This window comes from Podarcis vaucheri (assembly GCF_965113315.1).
Source record: "Podarcis vaucheri genome assembly, chromosome: 9".
Classification (NCBI taxonomy): domain Eukaryota; kingdom Metazoa; phylum Chordata; class Lepidosauria; order Squamata; family Lacertidae; genus Podarcis; species Podarcis vaucheri.
This window is the reverse complement of record NC_138767.1, coordinates 41,211,188-41,233,004: the sequence shown is the minus strand read 5'-3', so window position 1 is coordinate 41,233,004 and position 21,817 is coordinate 41,211,188. Positions and strand designations below refer to the sequence as shown.

Below are 21,817 nucleotides of genomic sequence, written 5' to 3'. Positions count from 1 at the left end.
ATGGAACTCGCAAGCTCCAGAACTGCAGGCAAGGGTGGGACTCCTGCTATATAAATGCTGCTTCAAAGACGGGATAAGCTATAGGTAGAATTACTCAAGCACAGCACGGCAAACCCAAACCAGAGAGACAAGGCTATAAAAACAAGTCTGTTATATTCAAATGATTATTATTATTAATCATCATCATGAAGTAAGACTATCTTGTACATATGCACACGCCCCTCCACATTTTTGCTTTCTCACATTGTTTTTTAAATCATCTTGCTCACATATGGTTTAAATAACTTTTCCAGCCTTAAAGCATGCATCATCATCATCATCATCATCATCATCATTATGTAAAGCAAGGAGCTGCAATGGGGGATGGGAGCAAAAAGGCATAACCACCAGGCACAATACTGAACAAACAAATGCTCGAGACGTACCCATCTTCACGAAAAGGAGCTTAAATCAATGCACTGCCAAGTGAAAAAAGGGAAAAGCCTTTCCAGGATGGAGTTGTGTCCTGCAGTCGTCCAAATGAGCCAACCATAATTACAGTGATGTATCACATCTGAAAGCCTCACGTGTGGAACTCTTAGAGAATTCCTGTTAGCCGTTACTAGAGACGCAGCGTTATTTTCTTGCTTAAGCTAACAATGCTCCACCACTCCATGGAGAGAATCCTGGAAGTAATAAAAGGAGGCCCAGCCAAGCAGTCATTAATTTCCCTCCCCCCACTCTCCGGGTCACTGACAAAGTGGGAGACCCCCCCCCACCACACACCCCCAAAAGGATTCCAGCCAATCAATCTTTATTTAGTACATCTTTCTCACTCAACCCGTAGCTGAAAGACTGCAGCAAACCGTGCAAGGGATTGTGGGATAGGGATGCAGCATAGAGCTGCAATGAGATTCGCCGGGTGGATTTTTTTCTTCTTCCTCTTTTCTAGTCAGCAATCAGCTGTTTCAGGGCTCAGATGCTGGATATGGTCTATATGGAATGCTATTACAGGATTAGCAGGCAGGGAAAGCTACCATTCTGGTTCGGCAGCAAAAAACACACGTAAGTATTTTTCTCTCAACACTGAAGTATAGATCCAGTACTGATGCTCTGATTCAACACACATTTATTAGGAAGGAAGTGTTATTGGTTTTTAATGGGATGTAATCAATGAAAATGAGAGAGGGAGAAATCTCTAATCAGCCTCTCCCTGCTGGTCATATTTTTATGTCATGACCCCATGTTTAATGTGATAATCCTCTTGTATCTGTTTAATGTGCAATGCGCAGAATGAGATGAGATAACCAATCTGCCCCAAAGTGTACTAAGTTTCTAAGTACCAGAACCATCCCCTGAAATCACCTATAACTCTCAACTCAGAGAAAGCAAATAAGATTTGAGTCTATTCAACTTCATCATAAAGTTGTTGTTGTTGTTATATTATTATTATTATTATTAAGTTATGCACAGGTTGCCTCATCTCAGGACCCCAAATTTAAGCAGCCTAATTTGAACACAAAGTATTTGCCAATTATAAAAAACAACAACATTTTTTTAAAGTTCCTTTTGGCAAGTACTCAACCAAATTGAGCAAGGAAAACAGAAACAGTGAGTTGTATCCAAGGCTATATGAAATTTCAAGAATTAAGAGGGACTTTCATTTACACCCCTGCTTTTGTGCATTTCAGATTTGCTTCCCCAATTTCTAGCCTGTGGGTCTAATGAGGCATGGCATAGGTCCTGATTTGTCCCATGAGGCAGTTTTCCTGAAAGCTGTGGCACTAGGTGAGAGGGTGGTTAGGAGATGGCTACAAAGTTGGGAGATTAAAATGAGCTCCCAATTGTTCTCTTGTAAGCGACACTCACTGACAGCAAATTCCAATGGGAACTCCCTAACACATGGGTACGCAAACTAAGGATCCGGCCCAATCGCCTTCTAAATCTGGCCTGTGGACAGTCCGGGAATCAGCGTGTTTTTTACATGAGTAGAATGTGTGCTTTTATTTAAAATGCATCTCTGGGTTATTTGTGGGGCATAGGAATTTGTTCTTTTTTTCTTTCTTTTTTTCAAAATACAGTCCGGCCTCCCACAAATAACCCACAAATAACACATTCTTTCATTTACTTAGCAGGCACAATTATAATTATTGACATTATACAGTGGACGCTTGAGTTGCGAACGTGATCTGTGCAGGAGGCACATTCACAACCCGCAGCATTCGCAGCCCGCAGTGCCATGTCTGCGCACGCGCAGGTCGCAATTCGGCACTTCTGCGCATGCACAAAGCACTATTTAGTAAGTAACCCATTCCAGTACTCCCGGGTTCGATGCAGTGCGCAACCTGAAAACACGCAACCTGAAGCGTCTGTAAGCCGAGGTATGTCTGCATTAGTGACTATGTTCTAGCTCCAAAGGAAAAAGAAATGAAACCACACACCCCACAACCACCAGTGCATATACACTGATTGTTTAGGCATGCTTTTCTCAAGCTTAGGGATTCGCCTTCCTGCAGGAGGACTCTGTTGGAATACTGAACGTGTTTTGCATCCCACACAACTAGTAGGGATTCCAGAAGCATATGGCTAGTGAGAGCTAATCCCATTTAGAGTTACACCATCAACTTGGGTGATGAGCTGGGTGCACAGATCAGGAAAGAAAGTTGCTATGTAACGATTGAACAGACCATTCACAATAAGAGTTTCTATTCCTAAAGCTGGGGGAGAGGAAGAGGGTTATTAAAAAATCTCCCTCCTGCCCTATTCCTTCCAGCAATATTCAGCAATCTTCCTATCTTTGTGAATTATTTGTGGACATACCAAACAGTGAAGCATCCCGTGAGGCAGAAAATCATTGCATAAAGTTTGAAACACCAAATTTTGGCATGGTAGCAAGACTCGTGTGGCCTTCTGAAAATGCTTGTTTTGTAAAGCATTTTGAGTTGCCTAATGACATATGCTATGACCCAAAATACCCAGGATGCTAGGTAATGCAGTCACTTGATAGTACTGAGAGTTCAAAGAACAGTTCTTTAAGTAGCATACTACCAAGTAGAATATAAGGGTTGGGAAAATTCTTCTTCATTGGCGATCACTCGTAGCCACATAAGATTGTCTTCCATAAATACGGTTTTAACAATGAGTCCGTAAGTGACTATGGAGGCCAATTCTGGATCCACACGTCCTTCCACAGTGGGGACATTAGTTTCTGGGTGGGAGTTGATCACGGTGTGGATTTGACAAGCACGTTTCTCCCTTGCGTCCTGAGTTTGAGGGTCTTCAAAGCCCATGACACCTTTGGTAAAGGCTGCTCTCCAACTGGAGCACTTGCAGGCAATCTTAATTTGGACCCATGTCAAAGACCAAATAATTTTCAGTACGTGTTACATTAGTGCTCTGGAACTTTCAAAAACAGCAAGGCACAATGAACTAGTTAAGGCAACCCAGATTTCAATGTTACGGCAAAAGGCCAACAGCAGTCATTAAAAATAGGACTCTTCCACTCCACTCCACATGAATGAGAGCCAACCCACCTCCCAGATGAAAACTGATACCATTAGCAAACAAGCAGCCCGAAGCTACACTACATGTAAACAATTCTAAGGTTAGGCACACACTTTCTGTTTTTGCTTACTGGGTCTGTAAACTACTTCAGAGGCTAGGTCAGCAAGCAAGGTAAAAGCAACAACTGTTTAGTTTCTCAGTAAAGCAAAATCTAACTAGTTCTCTCTATACATATCTTATGTATGGATATAAAATAACCAGAATAGGTAGTTATGCCAATTACATAGGCTCCAATTCAGAGTCCAAACTGAGATAAAGAAGAAGAAATAAACCAGAAGGTAATTATATATATTTTATGCTCCGTCATTGTGATACCTGATAGTATAACATTGACAAACAATGGCATTCATTCGTGGAACAGGAGACTATTTTAATAGCAAAAAGGACGCACGGGATAATTTGTCTACAACTGGTATATTGCTCACAAACCATCACCACTATGAAGCTGACAGGCAGGATGATGCAGCAGGAAATTCAAAGTGAATTCCATGCTGCAGGTTGGAATTAAAAAGTGACTCCTGAAAAGGCAGATGATTACTTGACATTCAGGTAGCTTCCAACTCTACAATTCTCCAATTTGTTTTCCTGTCATGGAAAACCAGGGCAGACTATGAGCCTTTTGTCATCTGATGCCTCCCATGACATTAGAGCATCAAAGAAAGCATCATGCTTGCTTGTTTATAAACTCACCCAAGTAATAAAACCAGCAGCTGGGACAGGAAGTTCTAAATACATCCTGCATATTTTGCATGTCCTGAGATTAGCCCTCGTCTTAATTTAGCTATGCTTAAAGACAACACACTGCAATAGATACACAAAAATACAGTGCTCACTCACCCAGTGTAACAATTCCTAACGCAATGCCAAGTACTATTCAGAAGGCTTTGGCACTTTTCTTCGCTTTAGATGGCTTAGCATTAAAGTCTGAGGATTCCAGGCTTAAATTAAGACATTTGCTTTTTATTTGCCTTCACATCCACTGGGTTATTCATCATAACCACCTAGGACTCTGAATCTAACAGGTGTGGTTTACGTACTTATTCCAGAAACCTCTGGGTGATTGGGACTAGCAGTGTGAATGCTGGGGGTTCCTCTTCCTTCACATGGAGATGCACTCCAACCTCCTCTGTGCCCAAGTGTGTGCAAATGTCAAAGACAGGCTACAATTTCTGTACTATGTTAAGTGAAAGACAAAATAGGCTTAATCTCTGTATTTATGCCACCATATTGCTTGATTTTTCATAAAGTTTGTTGTTGCAAAAATGTAAACCTGGCCAATAATTTTGTGAATGCTGTATTTTGTGAAGGCAGCCCTGTTTCGGGAAGCTTTTAATGTTTGATGTATTATAGTATTTTAATATTCTTTTGGAAGCCGCCCAGAGTGGCTGGGGAAGCCCAGCAAGATGGGCAGGGTATAAATAATATATTATTATTATTATTATTATTATTATTATTATTATTATTATTATTATTATTATTATTATTGTATCAGTTATTATGCCAGCTCTTCCAATCACATTTTAAAGTATTTCACTAGTAAGAATTGGGCTAAAAGGGATATAATGTGGGGAAATCTCAGTTTTAATAGTGCAACACTAACCTAGTACTGTGGTGGCGCTGTGGGTTAAACCACAGAGCCTAGGACTTGCTGATCAGAAGGTTGGCAGTTCGAATCCCTGTGACGGGGTGAGCGCCCGTTGTTCAGTCCCTGCTCCTGCCAACCTAGCAGTCCGAAAGCACGTCAAAGTGCAAGTAGATAAATAGGTACCGCTCCGGCGGGAAGGTAAACAGCGTTTCCGTGCACTGCTCTGGTTCGCCAGAAGTGGCTTAGTCATGCTGCCACATGACCCGGAAGCTGTCTGAGGACAAACGCTGGTTCCCTTGGCCAATAAAGCAAGATGAGTGCCGCAACCCCAGAGTCGGTCACGACTGGACCTAATGGTCAGGGGTCCCTTTACCTTTAACCTAGTACTGTATACTGTACTGAAAAGGACTAGTAAGTTTAATGCAACTTGCAGCAATTGGGAATAGCGTGACTCACTTCTGAGCAAGCATGCAAAGTATAGCACAGTCAGGCCCAGTTCACACACATTACTTGGTGTGGAGATGGCTGCAATGCCACTATTCCCAATCAGTTGCCAAAAGGGATCTTACACACAAGGTGGCTGAATAGGATTACAATTTTTGTCCTTACCAATGCAAAGCAATCTCTACTCCCCACTTGCCTTTCCCAGCCAGGCAAGGAGAGGAGTATACCAGCATGGATGCAGTGCCATCGCTACCAGGGGGATGGGGAATAGTGGAGTTCTTTGCCCTGAGTGAATCCTCCAGAGGGGCATCATTGAGGCTCCCAGCCAGTATGTGTGTGTGCAAATGCATGGATGTGCCAAACTGGGTGAAATAAAGCCTAGTTTTGCCCCTGATGGACACCACTGTTTGAAGGCATGCTAATCCCATGGCCAGTGCACTTTGCCTTGCCATAAAACTCCCAGTTTTCCTTCAATCTTTGGAGCTGGGAAGGTTGTTGGGATCACCACACAACTGCCAGTGCAGCTTCCACCTACTTCTGCACCTTCAAAGTTGGGGGAGGGAGGGGAGCTGCAGATTTACTGAAGCCTGACCATTAGACTTAACCCTTAAGTTAACCCCATTCATGTGACACATGGTCTTCAGTGGGAGGGGAGAAGCCAGGGGCGTCGCAAGGGGGTGGGGGTACAGTCCGCCCCAGATTTTCGCGATTGGCGTGATCAATGTTGTGAAAATCTGCCTGCTGATTGTGCAAATACGCCCAGCGATCAGCCTGGCACCCCCCCTCCTGGCAGGTGGTGCTTACATCCCCGACAGGCAGTTTTATGTGGTCAGTGGTCAGTTTTTTGCCATCGGTGGGCATTGCTGGCACACCCAGCGGGCAGTGCTTGTACCCCCAGCTGGCGGCACTGACACAGTTTTGTGTGATCGTTGTACGCTCCCTAAAAAAAAGGCCAACAACTTTTGGGGCATTCTCCCTAAAAAAAGCTCAAAAATTGCAATGTGGGGGGGGGGACGGACAAAAAAGAATCACACTGGGTACCACCTGACCTTGCTATGCCTCTGGGAGAAGCAGCCATGATACAGCAGCTGCCATTGAGCTGAAAACAGTATCTGGAGTAGGCCTCACTCCCTATTAAATGTGCATAAATAGACCTTTGCATAAATAGACCTTCCTAAAACCATCCAACCCAACCCCATGTTTAATTCTCTTCTAGTAACTTGGGCTTTCAGTTTGTGCACTGAAAGTAAGAAACCAAAAGTGATTTCCAAAGTTGTGTAAACAGGAGAAGCAGACTGTGATAAAATAGAATAGGGCAGACTGTGATAAGCCTATCCACCTCCTAGTTTGGTTCCCAAGGATGGGTAATTATTTGGCATGATAAAAGGAAGCATTCCTGTGATAAGTGATTGCATAGCAGTGCACCACAGTAGTTTCACACATTTTTTATAGCAAGCAATAATGACACTCGTCATAACAATCACTTAACCTTTACATCAGGCTGGATAAGACAGCTCCACCCCCCACTGCAATCTCAAATGAGCCTAGTTTTCTAAAGGCCTAGTCTTTGTAAGTTGCTTATAAGGTTACATTTTGGCCAAACAAAAAAAATGCAGTTTTTTTTTCTTAAAAAACCTCACAGGTCCCTAGTACATTACAAATTTTATTAACTGTTAATTGTGAATACAGTGGTGCCTCGCAAGACGAAAAGAATCCGTTCCCGTGATTCTCTTCGTCTAGCGGTTTTTTCGTCTTGCGAAGCAAGCCCATTGACGGATTAGAGGATTAGCGCTATTAGTGCTATTAGCGGCTTTTAGCGGCTTTTAGCGGCTTATCAGCTTATCGGATCAGATGATAAGCGGCTTAGCGGCTTAGAAAAAGGGGGGGAGGAACAAAAACCCGCAGGAACTCGCAAGACATTTTCGTCTTGCGAAGGAAGCCCATAGGAGATTCGTTTTGCGAAGGACCTCCAAAACGGAAAACTCTTTCGTCTAGCGAGTTTTCCGTCTGGCGAGGCATTCTTCTTGCGGGGCACCACTGTATCAGAAACTTGGGGATTCTCACTCACTGACTTCCCCTGATTCAAGTATTGTCAACATTCAATGAATGCCAACATTTTCCAGTTGCCATCTGCAATAATATTACTGCTTGTACAATAAGGTTAACGTAAGCAATTAATTTACAAATGTCATTAAGACTATGTAATGTGCTCACAGATTTTTTTTAAAAAAAACTCTGATCCAAACACATGAGAACACCAAAACCTTCTTTCCCCACCTCTCTCTGTTATTTCCATCATGTATGCCTATAATCCTATTATGTGCTTATCATTTGAGATCCAAACACCTAGCCTAAGTAATAAGGTGTTATTGAATAACTGTACAAAGACAAAAGCAGATCAAACACCTTTAAATAAAGTCACTACTTCCACACTCAGCAAACATGGAATCATTTCCTAACATTTAAAATGCAATAAACTTTTTAAAAATAAAATAAAATAAAATCTTGCACTTCCAGTTTGCTGACTTACCTTATCCGTTGAACATATTCTTTCCACCAAAAGAAACAGAAGGGGGGGTTACCACGCTTGGGTTTGGTTTAAAAACACGCACAACAGGAAACAAGAAATGATGAACCAACTTTAAAAGAGTTGTTTAAAAGCAATCATGTTTTTTCTCCTGGAAAATTTGACTACATTCCTCTTCTAATAAAGACACTTTTCCACATTTCACAAGCAAGAAGCTTGGCATTGAGCCAGGATTTTTAAAAAAAATAAAATATCAGGAAGTATTTGTTTTCTTTCTCGTGGCTCTTCCAGCTTACAGAGCATCCCACAATCTCTTCCGGCAGCCAGACAACTCCTGACATACAGAACTGGGCAAAAGTCCTTTTTCCTTTTTGTAACTGTCAAGTTGGTATTCTGTGCTCTCAAGCTGCAGTGACTGAAATTCTAAAATAGATGTTCTGCAGGCAGAAAGCTATCAAAATGCCAGCTGTTGACCTCACACACGGCCAACACCCTCTCCTCCCAAAACAAACTTGGGGGGAGGGGCACTGTGCTCCTTCCCCCTCCCTCCCTCTCCCTCCCTCCCTCTCTCATCTTTCACACTCCTGCATCAACACAGCAGAATTGCTGTTAAGAACACACTTCTGCTGAGATTTCTAACACTTCAACAGAAGCTTCGTAATGAAAATTAATGCAAGGAGTTGTAGTAAAACTTAACCAGTAAAAAAAATACACCCAGTAAGAACTTCCTTCCAAATACCATTGCTCCACTATTCCATGGTGGGCTATATGGAATGTTACGACATTATCTCAAAATTCTACAGATTAAAAGGCTGCCACCACTTTCGACGTGCACCAGTGATGTAGTGAAAATGGAAAAGGAGAAAAAGCAAACAATGTGGTTAAAACTTATTTACTCAAGAGTTCTTCTAGGGGTAGAATTTATTGTGTTAAACATCCAGACCATTCACACACCAGTTCTTCCTGAACTATCAGGAACACAAAGGCACATTCTATCTGGTTGTCAGTAGAATTTCACAAGTTTAAGTACATGTCCATTTCAAACCTGCATTTCTTTATAAAGAAAACCACATTGTTTCAAAAGAAGACTGCATGTTTAGCTGGCTGCCGGGGAAATATATCTTAGAATTTCAGCAGTGCACCTTGAAAGCAGCATTAGATCTCACCAGTGCCAATGAATATATTCCTACAACCAGATCCAATACAGATCCACAGCCGGTCTCCAGTTTTGTATCAGTATGCAAGTCTCTGTGCCTGGCAAACCATGCTTGGGGAGGGGCGGGAGGGAACTGAAAGAACAAATGAAATTCATGCCAAGAGGGATCAAGTGCATGGCCTACACACCACGTTTCAAACTGGTCAAAATGCCAGGATGACAGAAGCTTACTCAGAAAGCTAAATCCCGCACACCCTCCAGCCCGGCTCCAGCTGACCTGATTCATAGTCTGATGTAATCACAGAGGAGAGAGTGAAGCTTGCAAACCCCACATCCCCCTAGCTGCAGATCATACAATTCACTGCAATGACACCAGCTGACCCAGGTGGGGCGTTAGGACTGTCACAGGCAGCCCTGTCACAATATTATTCCTTCCAGCTGGCCTGGCAACATGCAGACCCAACATAATTGTGCAGAATTTTGACACAGTACAGTCAGTTTCTAAGTGGAGATTTGCATGCAGATGTGCAGAAAGCGACCAAACAGGACACACGGACACACACACACACACACACACACACTGAAAGTGAAGCATGTCCACTTTCAAGCCAGACAGGGGCTTCGTGCAAATCTTTGTGCTGCCATCTGCTAGTCCAAACCGCAGATCACGGACTGGCAGAATAAACACAGGTGGCCCAGCTCAAATCAGCAACTGTAGCTCAAAGCCCATCAGATTAGTTTGCATTCCAACCCCTCCCGATTTAACTCTACAGCACCAAATTAGCGCATTATCTGTCATCTGAGTGCAGTAGTGAAACTGGAAGCAAACAATGGCTTTGCAATCTCAGTTTATTCCTTGCACACACCCTCAGCTCAGTTCTGAGTGAGGCCAGGATTAGCTTTTCCTAACTTTATATACTCAAACCACGAGTCATAAGTTATCCTTGTTATTTGCCATGCTTTCCTATTTTTCATCTGAAGAGCCCAATTCACACATACACATAAACAGCACCCCATCACACCATTACTCTTACAGCACCATCCACTAGACATTTACTCAAAAGTAAGCCATTTAGGTCTGTGAGTCTTCCGTCTATGAACCCGGGTACAGAATTGCAGTGTCATTCATTCTCAGAGTCTGAACACAGGAAGTGCTTTCATTGAAAAGTACTGTCTTCAAGATATTATGAGGCAATATGGAAGCCCTCCAAGATGATGTCTGATTTATGAGAGTCTTATCACACATCATCGGTTGATAGTCAACGAAGACTGGGTAGGCACGTTCTTAACTATGTGCCCAGACATAATCAAGTTTTTAAAAATTATAAGCTATACTCATGCCTTGAACACTATTCTAAATATAGCTCACACAATTGCAGATTATTCTAGTGAAAGAAAATCTCTCTTGCCAATCCTAAATATCACCAAGGAGCAGAGAAAAGAACAGGAGACGATAAAGAGGAAGGAAGGGTAAGGATAAAGGCATTCCTCCCTGGGCTGCCAACTCATCCTTGACAGGGTAGCGATAACTTAGAAGTTGGGTTATAAGTCATTCACATTGATAAGACCGTCCAGAGTTCTCTTTGGATACCTGAAAGATGTCAAACTGCAGATGTTGGGTTGGATCAGAGGATCACTCTTAGTGCATCCTATTCTAAGGAATGAAGTGTGTGTGTGTGTGTGTGTGTGTGTGTGTGTGTGTGTGTGTGTAAATTTGGTTATATGAGCCACTAGCAGTTTCTGATTACAGTACAGTGGTGCCTCGCAAGACGAAATTAATCCGTTCCGCGAGTCTCTTCGTCTTGCGGTTTTTTCATCTTGCGAAACACGGCTATTAGCGGCTTAGTGGCTAGTAGCGGCTAGTAGCGGCTTAGCGGCTTTAAGAAAAAGGAAACAAACTCGCAAGAACTCGCAAGACGTTTCGTCTTGCGAAGCAAGCCCATAGGGAAATTCGTCTTGCGGAACGACTCAAAAAACGGAAAACTCTTTCATCTTGCGCGTTTTTCGTCTTGCGAGGCATTCGTCTTGCGAGGTACCACTGTATGTACAACAAAAGCTTGCTGAAAGCAGCCATGACTTCAATAAAAGGATATAAAGGAAATGGGCTTGCTTTTCTGACCTCCATCTGGGCATGATGCAGCAGCTTCGGTTGCTAATGTGGGAAGGATTTCCCTCCCAAGTCATCATCACCATCATTTTATTAGTATGCCGCCTTTCCATAGTTAAAACCACACATGTCTCTACAGGCCAAAAGGATTGTAATCAAGATAACAGTGAAACCAGCATTAAGGGGCAAATACACTTGGCTGACTTACTCCTGACAGACACTGCAGAGAACATCTTTAAAAGGGTACTCCTTTTGACTAAGGAAAATACTTTCCACCCTCACACTGACACTAGGAACCCAGAAAAGTAGACAACACTTTGGTGCCTGTGCTGCAGAGGTGACACAGAATCGCAGGAGATGGAAAAGTTGACATTTTCCTCCAAAGCTTCAGGACAGGGGTGCCTAGGTGCCCTTCAGATACTTTGGACCCCAACACCTGTCAGCCTCTGCCCCTGTGGCCAAAAGTCACCAAAGGTGGGAACTGTTGTCCAAAACATCTAGAAGGCATCACATGGCCCACCCCTGCTTTAGGACCTTCTATCAGATTAGCAGAGAGAGAGAGGTGTGCTTTAGGCAAATTTCCCAGGTGATATGTAGACCCATTTTTGCATTTCCCACGTGTACTAAATTGTGATAGTAAAAGTAAAGAGACCCCTGACCATTAGGTCCAGTCGTGACCGACTCTGGGGTTGCGGCACTCATCTTGCTTTATTGGCTGAGGGAGCCGGCGTACAGCCGGCGTACGGTCATGCGGCCAGCAGGACTAAGCCACTTCTGGCAAACGAAAGCAATGCACGGAAACACTGCCTACCTTCCCGCCGGGGCAGTACCTATTTATCTAGTTGCACTTTGACATGCTTTTGAACTGCTAGGTTGGCAGGAGCAGGGACCGAGCAATGGGAGCTCACCCCGTCGCGGGGATTCGAACCACCGACCTTCTGATTGGCAAGTCCTAGGCTCTGTGGTTTAACCCACAGCGCCACCCGCATCCCACTAAATGGTGATAGCCACTTTCTATTAACAATGTTGACATTACAGGCTAAAAGATACTAAAAAAAATGTTCATTTATTTAAGAACAGAAAAGTGTGCAGGTTTATTTGCTGGTGTGCTAACAAATAGGATTGCTGCCAATGAATTTTGAAACGATCCTTATCAGATTCTCTTTCCCTAGGCCTGTCTCCATTCTTGTCAGTATAAATGTTTAACTACATGATGTAGTAGCTGCCGCAGTTACAGATGGCAGAGACAGAGAAAGCTCCAGTTCAACTGGCAAAGATAGCAGGACTAGATTAGGGTTAGAAACAGCTGTTGTTGGACCCCAGCTCCCATCAGTGGTCAAGCATAATGAGAATTGAGTCCAGTAACATCTGGAGGGCTGCAGAATGCCCATTCCTGCTCCAGAGAGAAAGCAACCTGGGAAATATATGTATCTTATGGCAATATGTTTTTTGGAGGAAAAATATTGTAACATATTAAATATTCCAACAGCTATTCCAACAAATATTGGACTAATATTACCATATGCAAGTAAATTACACCCAGAGCCTTCTTTTGGGATATATCTCAAAACATAAGCAAAAGTTATTATACTGGTAACTCGGGTTAAGAACTTAATTCGTTCCGGAGGTCCGTTCTTAACCTGAAACTGTTCTTAACCTGAAGCACCACTTTAGCTAATGGGGCCTCCCACTGCTGCCGCACCGCTGGAGCACAATTTCTGTTCTCATCCTGAAGTAAAGTTCTTAATCTGAGGTACTATTTCTGGGTTAGCGGAGTCTGTAACCTGAAGCTTATGTAACCCGAGGTACCACTGTAGTGTGTTTTCAACAATGACTTTCTCTTTCTAAGTAGCATCTGACATATTAGATACCATATAAAATATTATGAAATTGAAACGCAAGGATGCTTAAGAAGATTTCTCTGGAGAGCTCTTCCATTTCTTTTCCTAGCAAGACTACTGTTATTCTAACACCTTCGGTGGCTGATGGAAATTCAACAGGTGATGTTTCACTCATCACCTGGAAAGCTGCAGCTATTAAATGTTAGCCTGTAAAGCAGCTGTTAAAAGCGCAGGGAGCTGCCAGAACAAGAAGAGTCTGTTTTCTTGGTGGCTTCACCTGATATTTTGCATGTCTGATCGCTTTACGAAGTGTGGGTAGTTCTTTTAACCAAAGCAAGCTCCCTCAGGAAATTTACTCCTTATTAGAAGAGACTGTTGGGAGGAATCTTGCAATTAAACGAAAGGCAAGGCAAGATATCAGTTGTTGAAGTTATAAAAGTTAATTACATCCCTTGCAGCCTAGGAGACGGTAGTTTACCTGCTATCTCTTTATCTTCTCTATTTAGAAAACGGGGTCTTTATGATTCAGGAATTGAGGGACGCTGTGCTAAAATCAGCTCCCACAACAACTGATGCTGGTGGTAATATAGTGAAGTTTACCATTCCAGCATTGGGTTTTGAGGATCCTCTTTAGAAGTACTTCATGCCTATACAATAATATTTAAAGTTTTGATTAATTTTACCGTTTTTTCTAGAGGCTAAAATTTGTTCCGTAACTTGTCCATGGAGGCTGGGGTGTTTAATTCATTCTTCCATTCTGTGAGCCTGAAAACGCTTCAGTTGATTAGGCAGACCAGTTATTCAGACACCGCAGAGCACAACCTATTTATTCCTAGAAATACATCAGCACTTGCCCAGAACTTTTCTGAAGCATTGTGTTCTACACTACAGCACGCCTCTTTCTAAAAACATTGTTTTCAAAGAAGGGTGTTCAATATCCCACCCCCCACCTCGCATCTTCTCTACTTTCGGATGAATTTCTGCAGCTTAATATATGTTTTAATAAGAAGCACTTAGAGGAGAATCAAGTCATAGTCATGCTTCTTTTAAAAAGTCTTAAAAGATCTTCTTCAACAAGTTTGTCTGGTTAACCTTATCCCGCAAGTTGTTCCATCTGTTTCTGTTCCTCCCCAGGATGATCTCACTCTCATTCGAGGTATGAATAGAGGAGTCCTCAGAAGCATGTCGCTGAATACAAAGTAGCTGCTGTTCCTTCAAAAGATTCAACCTTCCTTCCCAAATACACATGCGCGCACACACAATACTTTTTTGAATCATAAACACAAGAACAGTACTAAATAAGGATTTTCTGTAATCCTAGGATATATATATTTTTTCTCTAAAAGGTGGGACAGTTAGGAGCTTACTTACAGGCGTTCCATTATGTCCTTCCAGGCACTGAAATGCAGCCTCTTTCGAAGAGAGAAGCCTGCTCCCTGCAGCATTCAGACAATTGGTCCCATTATAACCACCAGGAGGAGGCTGAGTTAAAGGGTGGCCTTGCAAAAACATAAACAGCTTGTCAGCACAACCAAAGAGGCGGGACCCGTGCTATCAGGGGACAGTGCCAGCCAATGATGAGCCTCTTCGGTATCTGTTTGGTTAAGATATTGTGTTTCATTCTTAAAGAGGAGAGTGGGGCAGTGAGAAAAGCTGACAAGGAAAAACTAACTGGGCTGGGAGTGCTCACAGCTGAACAGGGCAGGGGGGTGGGGGGAGGAATGCTTAGACCAAGGGAAAATATGTATCAATAAGGCACTCCAGGAAAAAGCACATGTTTGCTGTGTGTGCCGAAAGCTCACAAGCCACACATATTGTTTAGTTTGGTGCTGCTTTTATGTTAAATAAACACACACACACATGTGGAGCAAAATTTTGGATACATTTATCTCGCACTAAAAGCAATATATAGGACCACGAAGACAATTTTGGGTTCATTTCCCTACAAAAGTCATAACCTTTCTGCTTGTCATTATTTCTCAGTCTGTTGTTGTTGTTGTTGTTTAGTCGTTTAGTCGTGTCCGGCTCTTTGTGACCCCATGGACCAGAGAACGCCAGGCACGCCAGACTAGCCTACCTCAAAGGGCTGTTGTGAGAATAAAAGGGGAGGGGTGAAAATGGACCCTTAATCTCAGGGTTGTGGGTCTGAGCTCCACTTTGGGTGACTGATTCCTGCACTGCAGGGGGCTGGACTAGATGTGGCCCCTTCTGACTCTACAGTTCTGTGATTCTATAAAAAGGTAAAGGTAAAGGACCCCTGGACGGTTAAGTCCAGTCAAAGGCAACTATGAGGTTGCAGCGCTCATCTCGCTTTCAGGCCGAGGGAGCTGGTGTTTGTCCACAGCCAGCTTTCCAAGTCATGTGGCCAGCATGACTAAACTGGTTCTGGTGCAACAGAACACCGTGATGGAAACCAGAGCACACAGAAACGCTGTTTACCTTCCCACCACAGTGGTACCTATTTATCTACTCACACTGGTGTGCTTTTGAACTGCTAAGTTGGCAGGAGCTGAGACAGAGCAATGGGAGCTCACTCTATCGTAGGGATTCAAACCACCAACCTTCTGATCGGCAAGCCCAAGAGGCTCAGTGGTTTAGACCACAGCACCACCCGCATCTGTGATTCTATACCAGGCTGAGGTCCTTGTGAAAATAAGTGTCTTCAATACATGGTGAGAGCGGACAGCAAGGAACAAGGAGAGAACTAGCCTTGAAATCTGTATAGGAGCCTTCTACACAGCTGCTTTCAGTGGATAAGAATGAACTGTGATCTAGGGGGCTGCAGGTTCAGATTTCATGTCATATCACAAATTCACAAGGTGGCCTTAAGCCATATTCCTGACCTGCCTCTCAGGACTGTTGTAGTATGCATGTGAAGCAATTTGAACACTGAAGTGATGCATATTATTTTAATGGACATGTTCCTAATAATATTTTCCTGGTCAGAATGCCTTAAGGAAGCAAGTATGCCATCTTGAATTTTGGCAGGGATCCCAACACCACAAGGCAAGCAGAAACTTCAGCAGCTACTGTTTTCCTTGGCATGTGGTTCCTGTATTTTTGCAGAGCATTTTAAATAATGCTAATACTAATTTCTATACCATTTACAAAGGACACAGCATACATTTGATTATAAAAGCCACGACAATCCATAGGGTTGTCCATGCATGTAACTTCAAGGGCTATTAAGAGCCAATCTTTTGTTGTAGACACTGTTTATGCTTAACATGAAGAGAGTCATATTTCTTTGTGATAAAACTGCTAAGAATATAACAGTTGCTGTTGCGCTGAAATATTTTGTCCAATCACGTTTTTAGATCATCGAAATGAGCATTCTTTAATTTCCAGATTCTCCACATCCTGTCCTCTAGTCTTTCTGTTCATACAGAACTATGCATCTTCAATACTAGTCTGCTACAGAACAGCAGCAGCAGCACAAGGAGGAGGATCATAGGAATCTGGACCCCTTGCCAGGATTGAGTGGATACTTGGTCAGTTGCCCAGTCGCTAGCATCAGGTCTGCTACTACATTAATACTGCATACCATGGAGTATTCAATGCAAACTAGTAAACTACAGTATTGCCTTTGACTTATAAGGTATTAAGAAGATGATGACATTAGTCTAAGTGAAAGTACAGTGGTACCTCGGGTTACAGATGCTTCAGGTTACAGACTCTGCTAACCCAGAAATAATACCTCAGGTTAAGAACTTTGCTTCAGTGGCAGTGCGGAGGCAGCGGGAGGCCCCATTAACTAAAGTGGTGCTTCAGGTTACGAACAGTTTCTGGTTAAGAACGGACCTCCGGAACGAATTAAGTTCTTAACCCGAAGTACCACTGTATTATTCAATGGCAGAAACATGGGTGTGGGAATATCTATGGCTGTGCTGGGGGGGCGGGGGAGGCCATATGGTCCCCGGTTGGGAAACTCTGCTTTAGACTGCACACTTACTCATGTAGGTAAGTCACACTGAACATAATGGTACCTACTTCCAAGAAAGTTCAGTGTCACTATGCAGGAAATGCAACAATCATTCTTAAACTACCATGTAGCACAGGGGTCAACAACATTTTTTGAGGCCAGGCCGGTCCACTGCCCGGCAGACCTCTCAGTGGGCCAGAGCGTGCGCACCTGTGTGTGCCCGTGCATGCACTCAAGCTATTTTCGGTGCTCTTCCACGAGGAGCGTGCGTACGCATGTGCACACACTATTTCCGACACACTTCTGGGACCGAGGAGCGCCCGTGCGCACATGCTATTTCCGGCACTTTTACAACCTGGAAGTCGGTCCCTGCGGCGAGAAAAAAAAGCAAGGAATCCCCACGCCAATCCACGGAACGGCCGTGGGCCGGTTCCAGGAAGCTCATGGGCCAGAACTGGCCCATGGGCCTTAGGTTGCCGACCTCTGATGTAGCACCACAGAAATCCTGGACTGATGATGAACTATGAAAATACAGTTACAGATAGGTAGCCGTGTTGGTCTGCCATGTTGGTCTGTTGGAAATTGTTCCATATAGCAGTATTGTATTTTCATAGTTTGGAAACGGTGGCCTTCAGATCTAACAAATAATTGGGTCAAAATCCTATGAAAGATCTTGTTCTGAATGTTAAAGGGGTTTTTCTTCCAGCCTTGGTGCTGTCATGTTATTAACAGAGATCACTAGTAATACAAGCTCTGGGGGACTAACAAATAAGATCCATTTCTTCATCCAGAATATCAATACTAAAATGTATAAGAAGCCTTTCCTTTTCCTAGGTTAACTTTCTCATACTTTTCATAATCTTGAAACTTATCAAATTATAAATCAAAACTATTATCAATGGTCAGCCAAACACCACCAATTATTAGGGGAGAAGGAAAGAGATCTTTCATATGTTTAATTTAGAAACATGTTCCTTTGAAGTGTTTATTATTAAAGCAGTGAGCTGTTTAAGCAGTGGCTACCAGTATATATTCAGAGCTTAACTGGGAAAGAAGAGGTGCACAGATATTTGCATTTGGCAAATATTTGCCATTATTATAAAATTGCGTCAGTAATGTGGGTTTTCTGGGAAATTCTCCAGTGCAAATTGGAGTAATTTGCAGAGAGTAATTTGCATTAGAAAAAAATAGAGTTTTTTTGATGCCCTAGAGAGCGATCTTATCTTGCATGCTTATTTTACTTGTAGTTAATAAAGATAAAAACTTTGGAACTGTCAAGCTTGCCTAACACTGGATTTGTAACATGCATCTATTCACTGTTGCCAATAAAGATATGAAGTGGGATATTTTCTGTGGAAAATACATATCAGTGGTAGGTGGGCGGGCAGAGGCAAAAGGTGGTGGACCAACAAACATAAAATCTACCTTTGTACAGCAGGTGAGTTTCTACATCTGCCCCTTTCTCTCCTTCATCCAGACAACCAGGAGAAACTATCAGATTTCAAGGTTGCATTCCAGTCATGCAAAAATGGTGTGTGGACCCATTAAAGGGTGTTTGGCCTGGTGAGTGTTTTGGGGACCTGGCAGAGAAGTCTGGAGGGCCACATTTGGTCCCTGGGTCTAAGGTTCTACATCTCTGAGCTAGCAAGGTAAAAACCAGAGTTTCTGAAAGTGATTTGGTGCAATCAGTTGGTGGCACTCAAACATTTCAGTAGCTGCTCTATAGCTAGGCTGTATGGTTTGTGTACATCAGATGTCCTTTCATCACTCAACCCAATTCCCATAAATCCCCAGTGCTGATAGGAGCCTGATGCTCCAGGCAGGCTTCTAATTCAACAGGTTTAACTACATAAGTAATTCGAGTTTCCCTGTATACTATACTGCAAATGTGCTACATCTTATCTCCAAGACTCAAACTTTTGTCAGATTTTATGTCTCCGCTCCCTACAGAAAGGCTGTTATGCCCAACACAGAAGCAGAGCTATTATTCTGCATTTCATTCTGTCTACTGGTGGGTGTTCTGCTTGATTATAATTGCTAAATTGATTGAAAACAAACGGTGTCCATGGAAAAGACTGGACACACCAAGTGTAGGAAAAGAGAGACTCCACTGTGTATCATTGCTTGGCGTGTCTAAGGACCAGCAATTGTTAACCACAACAATAAAACCTTTCAGCAAACATTTTGCAAAATGTCATCTGGAGTTTCTGGTACCATCCACGTGCCGTTTGTGCTCTTTATCAATTTCTCCTCAGCTGAGATTTTATTACTGCAGTGTTTGTTTGGTGGAAGCAGGCAAGCCAACACCAGAATGTGTTTTCACACACGGTAACAAAAATGGAAAACAAGCTTCAAATGCTCCCTTGAACACGCAAATAAACTGAAATAACTAAGGGCTGTTTGAAAAATTATGCTTGGGGTTTTTTCCCATTTTACATCCCACCTTTCTTTCGAAGAGATAAAGATAGTGTACATAGCTCTCCCTCCCTCTCCGTATTATCCTCACAAAAATACTGTGAGGTAGATCAGTCTGAAATATGGTGACCCAATGAGCTTCATGGTTGAGTGGGGATTTGAACCCTGGTGTCTCCCAGGAGGTCCTAGTTCAACACCTTAACCACTACACCATGATTGGATCTTCCCAGGTCATTTCCTTCTCCTAAAGCAGCTGGTGGTGGGTAAGAGAGAAGAGAGAAGGCCTCTCCTCCTCCTCCTCCTCCTCCATCATCCATAAACAGCTGATATTAGCTGTGGGCAGGAAAGCACATAGGGAAAGAGCCTCAGACTTTAGAAGTTGCAAAGGGTTAAACTCTCCCTTCCTATCCAAATCAGGCCCCTCTCCATGGCTTTAGGAGAACCAGGATGATCTAAGTAGGAATGTCCCACATAAAAATCTAGTTTGATGACTTGCACAGCTGAATTACAGAGGTTTTTGGAGGCAAACAGAATGGATATCTGCTGGCCAAGCCAAGAACAAATCATGACTTGCTGAACTTCAGAAGGAAAAAAACCACAATTTCAGATTCAGACAAAAAAACAAACAAACCAAGTCTTCAAGGTTTGTGCTGGGCCGGGGTTGAGGGGAGAAGGGATCAAAGCAGGAATGATCAGAAAGTGCGCAGTAGCATGTTATTCAAACCCAAAGAGCTATTAAACATGGCTTGTTGCTATGTAAGAACTGAGCCATGGCCTCCTTTTCGAGATATGCTCTCTCCCATCATCAGCATAGCAGATCAGGTAGCAGAAGCTGCTCTAGAAATGAAACCTGGGAGGAAGAATGAAGATCCACATTAGAACCTAACTTGCCAGGCCAATTTCCCCAAGTGCAGAGTGTTAGAAAACTCTAACTCAGTTGAGCAGATCACCAAACTATGTTACATGGGACACCCATGGCTGGCTCACGCCACATCAATCCTTCTCATAATGCAGCCAATTGGAATTGGGGCTGTGGGAGAGGGAGGACTAACCTCAGCCTTCTCCAACCAGGGGTCCTCAATACATTTTGGAGTACTGTACCAGTATGTTGAATGATCAACGGTGATGGGACTGAGGTCCAAACCATCTAGAGGGCCTAAAGGTCCCCATCCCTGTTAGGATCATAGGAAGCTTGCTAACTCAAACCATTGGTCCATCTAGCCCAGTACTGTCTGCACTGACCGACAGCAGCTCTCTGGGGTTTTCTCCCAGCCCTACCTGGAGAGTCAACATGGGACCTACCACCATGCACAATAGATACCCTATTACTGAGCTATGATTTTTCTTCTAGTCCCTATTCCAGAGGCTTAAGCAGTGTGAGAGTTTTTGAAAACAGGTTTAGGCCCTTGGGGGGGGGGTGTTATGAAGTAAACAAAGGGTAAAACAAAAAAAAAACCTGTGCATTCCTGTTTGCCTCAAGGGTGCTCGCCTAGGTGTATTTAGACATGGGGTTTATTGCATTTTTCTTCTGGATTATAATGCAAACGGTTCTATGTTCCTTTTACACTGCATTATCTGTTGTATTATGGAACTGTGGCTTTTGATCGACATGCCACCACATTGCGCTAAATTTTAAAATGGCAGGAAAGACATGTACCGTATTTTTTGCTCTATAAGACTCACTTTTTCCCTCCTAAAAAGTAAGGGGAAATGTATGTGCGTCTTATGGAGTGAATGCTGCGTAGATATCCCAGAAGCCAGAACAGCAAGAGGGATCACTGCTTTTGCTGTGCAGCGATCCCTCTTGCTGTTCTGGCTTCTGGAATTCAGAATATTTTTTTCTTGTTTTCCTTCTCCAAAAACTAGGTGCGTCTTATGGTCTGTTGCATCTTATAGAGCAAAAAATACAATATTCCACATACGCCCAAAATTTTGTTGGGTGAAATTACAATGCAAAACTCAGAAGTTACAATGCAAAACTCAGAAATTAGTGCTAACATTCAGATAGATTCTTCCAGTTTCCCAGAAGTGGCGTTTGCGTTATGTGAAAGAGCATGTTAAACGTGGAAATTATCACATAAAGAAACTGCGAAAAAGGAATAAAGTGCTGTTTGAACGCAGCCATCATCAACCCCAATAGCAGACTTGAATGGCAGTACAATTTGCACAATATACCGAGTGAACAAAAGATACCGTACTTAGGTAAAACACCACAAGAAAAGCTGTACTTGGTCAAAAGAGGGGGGAAATGTTTAATTTTATTTGAAACATTGCCTC

General features: G+C 43.0%; 1 protein-coding gene across 5 annotated transcripts in view; it reads right to left on the bottom strand.

Annotated features, from left to right (window-relative positions):
* Window positions 1–21,817, bottom strand: part of TRIM2 (tripartite motif containing 2) — a 52,597-nt gene that overhangs the window by 25,328 nt on the left and 5,452 nt on the right. The window contains exon 1 of one of the 5 annotated variants that reach the window (XM_082237625.1): window positions 14,575–14,733. The exons of 2 other annotated variants lie outside the window; for them this stretch is intronic. In XM_082237625.1, the coding sequence (XP_082093751.1) occupies window positions 14,575–14,715 (141 nt within the window). In that variant the 5' untranslated portion in view covers window positions 14,716–14,733. Of the gene's footprint in view, window positions 1–425; window positions 733–8,102; window positions 8,549–14,574; window positions 14,734–21,817 lie in introns of those variants that run through there. 2 more of the 5 variants (XM_082237629.1, XM_082237627.1) reach the window with 2 other exon arrangements.